Raw genomic sequence first — 12197 nt, 5'->3', positions numbered from 1 at the left:
CCTCTACTTGCGATATGACAGCAACTGACACTGACCCCACTTTAGTACCAATTGTCCCTGTGACACACAATCCCACGTCTTCAGGAGCCTCTAGTGTTTTTATATTAGTGTAGATAAAGGATGAGGAGAGGAAGACATCTTAGACTACTGAGATGCATCCCTTGAAATATAATTGATTCCATGTCTGTAGTGTAGATGAAGGCGATGAGACGAAGACAGCTTACACTATTGAGATGCGTCCTTCTGAATCATCCTCTCTTTAGACACAAAAACAGCATTGCATCGCCCAGAGCTGGAGTCGCTCTACTCTACTGTGTGTAGCAGAGCATCAATAACAGTAATTTTACTGCTGGGCTTTTCTCTCTCCACTGAGTGAGCAGGCCATGATAAGCCTAATAAGGACGTCCAGCAGGCTGGGTTGGCCGATGACTGAGGGTGTGAGGAGAGTAGAGATGGGAAAGGGGAGAATAGAGATGGGGGAGAGAGTAGAGATGGGAGAGAGGAGAGTAGAGATGAGATGGGAGAGAGGAGAGTAGAGATGGGAGACTATCTGACATCAACACAAGGATGGGGGAAAGGGCTGAGTACAGTCTTTAACATAAACACACCCGAGTTCACATATGTGACTGACCGCCTTCGGTCTTATGGAGCAAAATTAAATTGTGTTTTTTACATTGGATAACAGCTGAGACACAGAGCTACAAAATGGTATATCATACACTGCATTTGAGGAACAATGGGACTTGTTTCTCACTTTTGAGCAAATGGCCTTTGAATATTTTGGTACCTACTGGAGAGCTCTCCTTTGTCTACACCCATTCAGCATCATTCACACCATCTTAAGCTTTAGCCCCACCCATCTCTTTAAGGGTTGATCCGAGCATACTGTCCTAACAACAGAAGTCAAGCACCCAAGCTAACTGTAACGTTGGCTAGCTTGCCAACTACTTCCAGACACAAACGATATAACAGCTCACTGACCGTTTTACTCGCCCTAGCAGAGCTGGTTAGGCTGTTTTTATGTTATCCAGAGCGTTGGTGACAGCAACTGTGTTGCTGGCAACAATTGACGCTTTTTTTGCCAATGTTTACTGACACCGGCAATATTCAACAGGTGTTGAGCTTTCGTAAATTCATCAGTTATTCTGCGTTCTGGCACACTCAGACTAGAGTGCTCTGAAATCAGAGTAGATAGCCAGAGTGAATTTCGCAGCTACATCTATCAACAGTTGTCACAGTGACATTCTATTGAAATGGTTACTTGCATAGTGGAGTCTTTTGTTAGACATGTAGCAAGCTAGCTAGGTAAACAATGAACCATAATCCCAACTCATGACGTTACTAGCCTGCATGAATCTGCAGGTAGCTAACCAACCAGGTTCAATGTTAGATAGCTAACATTAGGCTATAACTAGCAAAGCAAATGGCTCTGAGATATGAATAATAAGATCATATGCGTAACGTTAGCTAGCGAGGCAGCCAGCTAATGTTAGTTAGCTAGTTAACAGTACACTTTAGCTTGAAATGAAAATGACATTGTCAAAATTAGAATCATGTAATATTCGAAAATGTAGCTAGTTAGACTATCTTACTATCTTATACATCATGGATGGACACCTCTCCCTGTCACAGATACCCTTAGTTTGAAGATGTAATCCGGAGAGAGGTGTTTTCTCCCTCTCCTTAGCTATCATACTCCAATTCTACTGATTTCAAAACTCGATCCTCCAGAAAGTGGAGAGCAACCCTTATGCAGTTCTACTAAACGATATATACTTACACATACTGACCAGCTCAAATAGACAGACATGTGCTACATGGTAGACCAATCTGAACGCATCTCTCGGCGTGTCCAGCCCACTCATTATCTCAGCCAATCATGGCAAGCGGGGAGGTAACTCTATCTTTTTCTGTGGCTAAACCAACTAGGCTCGTAATTTAACAATTGTATTTGTATTTACAGATGGAATGCAAGTTTGTTATTAAGGCACACGAAAGTTTGCATGTTCCAGAAGGCATTTCTGCCAAAAAACAAAAGTTTAAATTCAAATGGCTCTCCTGTGAAGTAGTGACCCGCGACATACGCCTAGTTTCCTGAAACGAGTCACATATGCGTATGCGCACACACACACACACACACACACACACACACACACACACACACACACACACCCCCCCCCCCCCCCCCCCCCCGTCTGATGGCATACCAATGACTCTTTGGCAATAGAAAAGCCTTCTTCCACCCCATCACCCCATCCCCTCAACCTCTCCTCACACCCTCCAGCCCCTGACGTCACCTGGGATGTGTGGAAGCGGAAGACAAGGAGAGAGAGGGAGAGGAATGGGTGTTGGCCTGGATATCAGGAAACCAGGCCAGAGCCCCTGGGTCTTGGTCTCTCAGGTTGTTGGGGGCTTTCCATCTCTCACTTGATCTTGAATGGGAAACCAGAGAGAGCGAGAGGGAGAGTTATAGAGAGAGAGAGTTAGAGAGAGACAGAGAACTCCAGTAAGTGATCTAGAGCCATCAATATTAGAGAAGAGCAAGAATGGGCATATACTGGGAGGTGGCGATCAACTGTACCCTCTCGGATGCTCTTAACTTCTTACGGATCATTGGGACGCTAGCGTCTCACCTCGACAACATCCGGTGAAATTGCAGAGCGCAAAATTCAAATGACAAAAATCATAATATTAAACATTCATGAAAATACAAGTGTCATACATAATTTATAAGCTTAACTTCTTGTTAATCCAGCCACGTTGTCAGATTTCAAAAAGGCTTTACGGTGAAAGCACACCATGCGATTACCTGAGGACAGCGCCCCGCACACAAAAGCATTACATACATTTTCCAACCAAGCAAAGGCGTCACGAAAGTCAGAAATAGCGATAAAATAAATCACTTACCTTTGAAGATCTTCATCTGGTTGCAATCACAAGGGTCCCAGCTACATAACAAATGGTCCTTTTGTTCAATAAAGTCCTTCTTTATATCCCAAAAAAGTCAGTTTCATTGGCGCGCTAGACTCAGTAATCCACCGGTTTCCCTCGTTCAAAATGCATACAAATGAATCCCGTAAGTTACCAATAAACTTCTTCCAAACATATTAAACAACGTTCCTAATCAATCCTCAGGTACCCTAATATGTAAATAAACGATCAAATTTAAGACTGAGAATACCGGAGACCATTACCGGAGATAAATAACGAAGTACGCGCACTCACCGGAACGCGCAACAAACACTACAGCCAAAATGGGAGCCACTTACTAAAACTACAAATTCTAGCTCATTTTTAAAAAAACAAGCCTGAAACTCTTTCTAAGGCCTGTTGACATCTAGTGGAGGCCCTAGGAACTGCAATCTGGGAGGTATTCCTTTTATATTCCCATTGACAGCCATAGTAATCAAGGGTGAGCTGAAAAAAAAATCTGGATGGTTTGTCCTCGGGTTTTCGCCTGCCATATCAGTTCTGTTATACACACAGACATTATTTGAACGGTTTTGGAAACTGTAGAGTGTTTTCTATCCAAATCTACCAATTCCGGGCCTAAGTAACAGGCAGTTTACTTTGGGCACCTCATTCATCCAAACTTCCGAATACTGCCCCCTAGCCCGAAGAAGTTAAAGCTTGTACTAACATGGCATAATTAAAGAAGAGTGCAACACCCTCTGGCATTCAGGTAACACCCACTCCACTGGCTGTTGTGAGGTCATTTGGCAACCTCCACAGATATCTGTATATATGGCTCTGACAGCATCCTGGTACACCTTTGGGAACACAGTGATGTGTTAGCCTGTGGTAGCCTAGGTATTCAGCTGTTATGGCCGGCAGGCTTTTCAGGGGTAGTTTGTTGTGAAAGGATCCGGTAGAGAAGCCGGTCTCCATACACACACTGCCACATACACACACTCCACCCCCTCGGCCCCTCCCGTTTATCACCCTGTTCCCACTGTTGTCAGAACAGCTCAGGAGTGACTGGAGGAGTGCCAGCTGAACCCCATCCAAAACAAACCACTACCCCATCCTTCTCTGCCCTGTCTCTTCTGACCTAAGCTACCAACTGCTTACTGGCATAAAGGCATTCACCCACCCTGACCAAACTGTCCCAGTCTCTATTGTACTGGACTACCAGGGCTGGGGTGACGCTGCCTGGCGGTCTGGCTGTCTGTGTGTGTTCATTTTGTCTGTCTGCCCTCAACTGAGCTTTAATTCAGATGGATTGGAGGCTCATCTGTATGTAATAGCCCTATCTGAGTCTCATGTCTTGAGGGAGAAGACCTTTGGAAGTTGCTCAACTTCTGTCTACTGAACTGTACTTTAACCATTCTTAGCCATGCCCACCATACAGCACCAAACACAGCAGGCAAGATCCTACGCTGTGCACACTGGCTATGCAAAACGACTTCCTCACGCCCAAATAGTTCTTCAGCATCAGGTGTCAAGTCGGGTTAATCAACACCATTCACCTAAAATCGTACCAATTCTTCCTACTGTGTGTTTTTCTTTGTGCGTTTCCTGTAAGGGATTTACACTCTTCACTACTGCTACTTTTTTCTTGCACTTTTTCTTTTTTTCCTCCTGGTCCTCTATGGAATACTAAACAGGCTCTTTCTCCTTGTATTGTCCCTGGCCCTCCCTGCCTCAGGGTCCCTGCTGCTGTCGCTTAATCCTACAGACTGTGTGTGTGTGTGTGTGTGTGTGTGTGTGTGTGTGTGTGTGTGTGTGTGTGTGGGTGTGTGTGTGGGGGGGGGGGGCCTACAGGTTGGGTGTATGGGTGTGTTTGTGTGTGCGATCAAGGGTTGGGTGTGTGTTCTGGAGGCAGACAGGCTCCAACAGCGCTTTAGTGAAATTAGGAATAGTGCTTTTTGAGTTTTCATCCGTTAGCAGTTCAACCAGTATTGAGAGTGAGAGAGAGAGAGAGATAGAGATCAGTTAGAGGTGAGAGCCCTTGAGTGATAATGCCTTTATTATCCTCCAAAGCTGTCTAATGCTCTGTGTGGGATGTACCTGTGTGTAATTGGGCTGGCCTCTGTACCTCCCTCTTTCTCGTCTCTCTCTGCATCTCTCTCTCTCTCCCTCTCTCCTACTTCTCCGGTATGTAGAGATAAAGTAAGGTTCCTCTATTAGCATTAGACTGGATTAGAGCTGTTGGAGCGACACGGAATGAATGACAAGTGTTTCATGACCTTTAACCTTTGACCCCCCGACCTCAATACCCTCTGTGACCTCTTGGGTCTTCTCACAGTGACGAATTCCACTAGCCTAATTGAAATTCCTTTAGTGTTTCACTTACGACCTTGTTTGAGTTAAGACCACGTTTGAGCACTTGTTCTAGCACTTGCATTTTAGGTTTGTGCTCACTGTTCACTGATCACTGTTCAACCATGTTTTGACCTTTACTGAAAGTCTAAGAATGTATTTGTCAGTGTTTAATGCGATCAATGTTTTGACTGGTGATGTTAATAAGGCTGAGAGTACTATTTGCGTTGTCCTGTAGTCTGCACAAAGATGTGTGTGTGCGCTTTCCAGATAGTGACTGTGTACGTGCGTGTGTGTGTATTTATGTGTGTGCGCGTTCTGGGAGGCAGACAGGCTCCAACAGAGTTCAAGTGATGTTAGGAAGAGTACTTTTGGCATCCAGCCCTGAGTTTTTTAAATATTTTTAATTCAACCTTTATTTAACTAGGCAAGTCAGTTAAGAACAAAATCTTATTTACAATGACAGCCTACCCCGGCCAAATCTGGACGATGCTGGGCCAATCAGCCTACTGATCAACAACATTTGCATAGAAGCATCACTCCAGCATGTCACGCCTGTATGGAAGGACATCATGTCGGCACTGCTGTTAGTTTGAGAATATAAAATAACATCTATTCGATGCAAATGGGTCCAATTTAACGCCATGATTTGTGATCATGGATGCTTATCAAACTAGTATATTTTGTCATTTTCCGTGATCTGGATTTTTTTCTTATATCTGTCAGTAAGCATCTTTAAACTGCCTGGACGAAATTCAAAACAACTCAGTTGGCTAGTTCAGCTATCTGTCAACAAATGGGCGGTTTGTAACTTTATCCTACAGCTACGATTGGATAGAGCGAGGCTGTAACTCCGCTCCCTTTCACATGTCCTTACATCAATCTCCGTCGCTCATATCACTTGGTGATGTTTACTGCTACTATGAGAACTAGCTCAATGGCGATGACATTTGCTGCCAAGCCATAAATGTGCATAATATCTAACAAGGATAGCGAGGGTAGGAAAAAAGATGAAACGACCAAACACGTTCTGTCTGAATGACTCAAATCTGCCAATAGTTTGAGACGTGAGAACGCACAAACACGTGATCTATAGCTTTCTTGGTGCATAAACATTAAATATGCAGGAATATTCTTAGGTAGCTAAACCTATTGCCAACCTTTATTTAGGCATTTTAAAACACTTCTTTCTTTCCCTATTACGACAATCATTTAACCTGACTATCAACTGTCAATTTACGGAGTCGGCTTGTTGCTGAAAATGGTGCATGTTCAAAATGATAACCAGCTAACGTTAGCTTGCTACGTTGGCTATTAGCTCCTATCTGATATCTTAGCACCTTGTTTATCTAGTCAGCTAGCTAGCATAGTAGCTAATATAGCTAACTAGATAACACCACAGATGAAATGGTTAGTTATCGTAATATTTGCTAAAAGGTTACATAGCTATCTACTTAGCTTATTGAATTAACTAAACTAATATTTGCAACAGGAGTTTGATTTTGGTCACTGTTAATTTATCCATTTCTCATTACTGCACCTTTCTGTTGGAGAATGAGCTAGCTTGCTGCTGCTGACTTTCCCAGCTAGACATTCCTCTGCATTGTGCAGTGCTCGTGGCTCAGGCAGTGAGGGGTGGCTGGCATAGCAGCAGCTTTGCTATGTAGAAAGGACAATCTGCTAAGCTGATAGAGAAGGGCTGATAGTCGATAGACTAGAAAAGGCCAATATTGGTCCGATATATCGGCACGGCTGATTATCGGTTATCGGTCGTTCTTTACTCTATTACCATTAGACTGGATTAGAGCTATAAGAGGGTAACTGAATGACCAGTCTCATGACCTTTGACCCCAACGCAATACCCTCCGTGACCCCCAGAGTCTTCCCACAATGAAGGAATCCAAAAGCCTGATTTAAATCCCTTTAGTGTTTTACTTAACACCTTGTATGAGTTAAGACCTCATTTTGAGCACTAGTTCTAGCACTTGGATTTCAGGTTTGAGCTCACTGTTCACAACCAACATGTAACCTTTGCTAAAAACGTGTCTATCAGTGTTAGACGATATCAATATTTTGACTGAAGGTCTGAGAGTACTATTTGCACAGTCCTGTAGTTCTGTTGACTGCACAAAAGTGTGTGTGTGTGTGTGTGTGTGTGTGTGTGTGTGTGGGGGGGGGGGGGGGGGGGGGGACCTCCCTTGCTTACCTCACTCCCTCTGTATGTAAATGTTAAAATCTTTTGTCTGTAATGTGTTTTTCGTTATGTTTCAGACCCCAGTAAGACTAGCTGTCGCCATTGGCGTCAGCTAATGGGGATCCTAATAAATCAAATCTCTCTCTCGCTCTACAGCGTGTTGACAAAGCCCTTGCACATCCGGTCATCATGTGCACGCGGGTGTCCCTTAACCCAGAGCCTGGGTGCCATCTATTCCCAGAGGGAGAGGAGGAAAGAGAGGTGGAGGGCAGAGAGAGGGCAGAGTTAGACATGGACAGTGCTGTGGAGAGCAACCCGGGATCAGATGTCTCTGAAGGCGGGAGGAGCGGAGGAGACAAGGAGGATGGACTGGGGGGACTTTTCTTTCCTGGTGACAAGTGAGTGCCTCTTTTAGTTGTTAATCTTTGTGTGGTGTTGAACATATGGTGTCTTTATAAGTGAACTCTCTTTATAAAAAAAACTGTAAAGATTAGGCTTGTTAATGTACATGTAACTCATCTACCTCATGTGAAATACATAATTTGCAATCTTATAAAAAAATCTGCACTGTCAGAATCTGAATAGTCACCCTTATAATTGAAAAATGAATGTACAACTTGTTTTTTTTCACTACGACACTTTAAACTTATTGAATGTTACTTCCTGAAAGTCTACTTCCTGTTTTTGCAGGTGCAGTCAGCTAAACCCATCGGTGACCTCTGACCTGTCGACGCGTTCCTCTGCCTCTCTGAACGAGGAGCAGTTTGAGGACTACGGAGAGGGAGAGGACGTGGACTACACTCCCAGCAGCCCCTGCCCCGAGGACGAGACGCGCACCAACGGCTACTCTGACCTGGGCTCCTCTGTACCCTCCAGGTAAGAGGAGACCCTGACACGCTAATACACAGACACACTATTATATAGAGTATCATTACAACATCTATATAAAATTGGGGAACTCCATATACAACAAGAAATACAAACATATACATGACCAAAACTGTGTGAAATGATATGAGACAGAAACACAAACACAAAGATGATTCATTGCCTGTCAAACATCATGTGACCCAGAAAGGCAAACTGATAAACTAGAGAAATCTGCATAACACTGTGCAACAAAAAGATGACAAATGCATGGACAGCATCACCCAACCCAGAAATACAAACACACAGAGCTAAGAGTTTGAACGATTTCAGATCCAAGTGATGATGACTTACTGAACCCCACAGAGCATAATGTTATATTTTCACAAAACACCCCCTGTCAAGTCTCATACCTCCTGTCCTATAAGTCTGTTACCTTCTTAATCCCCCAGTGTGTGTGTGTGTGTGTGTGTGTGTGTGTGTGTGTGTGTGTGTGTGTGTGTGTGTGTGTGTGTGTGTGTGTGTGTGTGTGTGTGTGTGTGTGTGTGTGTGTGTGTGTGTGTACCCACTTCAGGCTGCTTCTTTCCTCTCTCAGAGCTTCACTTACCAAACTCATTCGTTTTTACTCTTGACTGGAATTGAGTATGATGGTGTCCCAATGTACCCTATTACCTACATATTGCTCTACTTTTGAACAGAGACCTATTGGCCCTGGTCAAAAGTAGTGCACTATAAAGGGAATAGGGTGCCATTGGAGACGTAGCCTATATGGCCCCCAGGGCCTCTCTTGATTAAAATTCATCTATGGAGCTGTTTTGAAGGAGGATTTACTCCCAACACTATTCAGCTTCCTTGGTCCCGCTCTGAATATCAAGTACCTAAACTCATTACTATGGACTTATTTTTGTCCTACTTCTGAGTTTAGATTAGTGCTTTATGATATTTGTAGATGGTTGTGTACGTTTCCATGGGAAATAGTGTGTTATGTGAACTGCATGGAAACATGGCTCACTCGAGACACGCTATCTGAGTCGGTACAACCACCTGGTTTCTTCACGCATCGCGCCGACAGAAACAAGCATCTCTCTGGTAAGAAGAAGGGTGGGGGTGTATGCCTTATGATTAACGAGACGTGGTATGATCATAACAACATACAGGAACTCAAGTCCTTTTGTTCACCTGACTTAGAATTCCTCACTATCAAATCCCGACCGCATTATCTACCAAGAGATTAACAGTCTGATGGCCTTGAGATAGAAGCTGTTTTTCAGTCTCTCGGTTCCAGCTTTGATGCACCTGTACTGACCTCGCCTTCTGGATGTTAGTGGGGTGAACAGGCAGTGGCTCGGGTGGTTGCTGTCCTTGATGATCTTTTTGGCCTTCCTGTGACATCGGGTGGTGTAGGTGTCCTGGAGGGCAGGTAGTTTGCACCCGGTGATGCGTTGTGCAGACCTCACTACCCTCTGGAGAGCCTTCCGGTTATGGGCGGAGCAGCTGCCGTACCAGGCGGTGATACAGCCCGACAGGATACTCTCGATTGTGCATCTGTAAAAGGTTGTGAGTGTTTTTGGTGACAAGCCAAATTTCTTCAGCCTCCTGAGGTTGAAGAGGCGCTGCTGCGCCTTCTTCACCATGCTGTCTGTGTGGGTGGACCATTTCAGTTTGTCCATGATGTGTACGCCGAGGAACTTAAAACTCTCCACCCTCTCCACTACTGTCCCGTCGATGTGGATAGGGGGCTGCTCCCTCTGCTGTTTCCTGAAGTCCACGATCATCTCCTTTGTTTTGTTGACATTGAGTGTGAGGTTATTTTCCTGACACCACACTCCGAGGGGTCTCACCTCCTCCCTGTAGGCTGTCTCGTCGTTGTTGGTAATCAAGCCTACCACTGCAGTGTCGTCTGCAAACTTGATGATTGAGTTGGAGGCGTGCATGGCCACGCAGTCGTGGGTGAACAGAGAGTACAGAAGAGGGCTGAGAACGCACCCTTGTGGGGACCCAGTGTTGAGGATCAGCGGGGTGGAGATGTTGTTACCTACCCTCACCACCTGGGGGCGGCCCGTCAGGAAGTCCAGGACCCAGTTGCACAGGGCGGGGTCGAGACCTAGGGTCTCGAGCTTAATGTCGAGTTTGGAGGGTACTATGGTGTTAAATGCTGAGCTGTAATCGATGAACAGCATTCTTACATGGCTATTCCTCTTGTCCAGATGGGTTAGGGCAGTGTGCAGTGTGATGTCGATTGCGTCGTCTGTGGACCTATTGGGTCGGTAAGCAAATTGGAGTGGGTCTAGGGTGTCAGGTAGGGTGGAGGTGATATGGTCCTTGACTAGTCTCTCAAAGCACTTCATGATGACGGAAGTGAGTGCTACGGGGCGGTAGTCATGTGTATGTGTGTGCCTGTTCCTGTATCTGTTTTTTAAATCTGATTTTACTGTGTGTGTGTGTGTGTGTGTGTGTGTGTGTGTGTGTGTGTGTGTGTGTGTGTGTGTGTGTGTGTGTGTGTGTGTGTGTGTGTATTCTGTCTCTAACGCTTTATCTTCATCTGTGTGTGTAGTGCTGGCCAGAGCCCCAGGAAGACACGCCACCTGTACAACAATGAGATGATGGATGTGTACTGTTCCCAGTGCTGTAAGAAGGTCAACCTACTCAACGACCTGGAGGCCAGGCTGAAGAACCTCAAAGCCAACAGGTAACACAGGATAGGACACCCACCAACACCATTACACGTGCGGGCCTAGAGCCCAGCTGAGTAAGTGGAACTGTAGCTGTCGCAGGATTTTTTCATGTCAGATCACGTGGACAGGAAAACTCCTGGCTCTGAGAATGAGATGTGATCGCACAGAAAATGAACCTGATCATTATTTCAGGGAAATGACACACTTCTGTTATCCACTATGTCTACCCTGACCAACTATTGTACTGTAGGTAAGATAGGTTAGATAATACTGTCATAGTGACCTGCTGTTTATTTTGGTCTTGTCACCAAGAGCTTAAATGTCTTGTCCCCGCCCATACACACACACACACACACACACACCACACACACACACACACACACACACTTGTGATTTACTTGTTACGTAAATCCCCAAATGTCAGAATGGGTTGCCACCATTCATCGACCCACATCATCAGCGTGTGTACAGTGAGAGGTGGGTCTATTTTCAGACACGTTATCCTGTGTGATCTTTATGGATTTAATCACTTCCTCTGTAAACAAACGCACCCACACCTTCTTTGATGAACACACACTGACTGAAACACTCACATCTCACATAGAACTTACTTATATAGACTTGCGCTCTCTTGTACACAGACACATACACACACACACACACACACACACAGACACACACACACTTGCACTCCTACTATATGTAAGCTATAGCAGTAGTGGCCCTAGCCTGGAGAACTCGGTAATGAATGTAATGAAGTGGTGAGGACTCTGGAATCGTTTTGTCTTCCCTTCAACTACTGCTCTGTCTCTGCTGACTCTGCAGTTCTTCTGCCTGAAAAGGTTATTCTCTACTAAGATGAATACCTGGGCTTACAGTAATTAGTCAGACCCCTACCTTCTGCAGGAGAGCAAGTAAAGAGAGGGGGAGTAGTAAAGGGAGGAGAGGGAGAGAGGATGGGGATGAGAGAGGGGGAATGGGAGTGGGAGAGAGAAAGTGAGAAGGAAGAGAGAGAGAGAGGGAGAGGAGGGAGGTGAGAGAATGTGGAATGATAAATAGGTGAATGGGCATGCAGAGAAGGAAAAAGCGACAAAGAGAGGGATTGTAGGAGAAGGATCAATTAAAGCAAAGATGGATGATGCAGAGTCGCTGAGAGTGACCTGTTGCTGGCAGAGAGATGGAAGACTTCACAAGATCAA

At 45.0% G+C, this 12197-nt stretch overlaps 1 protein-coding gene across 3 annotated transcripts in view; it reads left to right on the top strand.

Annotated features, from left to right (window-relative positions):
• The window catches only part of LOC106564646 (rab11 family-interacting protein 4A), a 51672-nt gene that overhangs the window by 25188 nt on the left and 14287 nt on the right, over nucleotides 1-12197 (top strand). For all 3 annotated transcript variants that reach the window (XM_014130820.3, XM_014130819.3, XM_014130822.3), the window contains exons 2-4: nucleotides 7613-7854; nucleotides 8147-8332; nucleotides 10878-11012. In XM_014130820.3, the coding sequence (XP_013986295.1) occupies nucleotides 7613-7854; nucleotides 8147-8332; nucleotides 10878-11012 (563 nt within the window). The remainder of the gene's footprint in view (nucleotides 1-7612; nucleotides 7855-8146; nucleotides 8333-10877; nucleotides 11013-12197) is intronic.

This window comes from Salmo salar, chromosome 12 (genome assembly GCF_965601325.2).
Source record: "Salmo salar chromosome 12, fSalSal1, whole genome shotgun sequence".
NCBI classification, from domain to species: Eukaryota; Metazoa; Chordata; class Actinopteri; order Salmoniformes; family Salmonidae; genus Salmo; species Salmo salar.
This window is presented reverse-complemented; position numbering and strand designations above follow the sequence as displayed.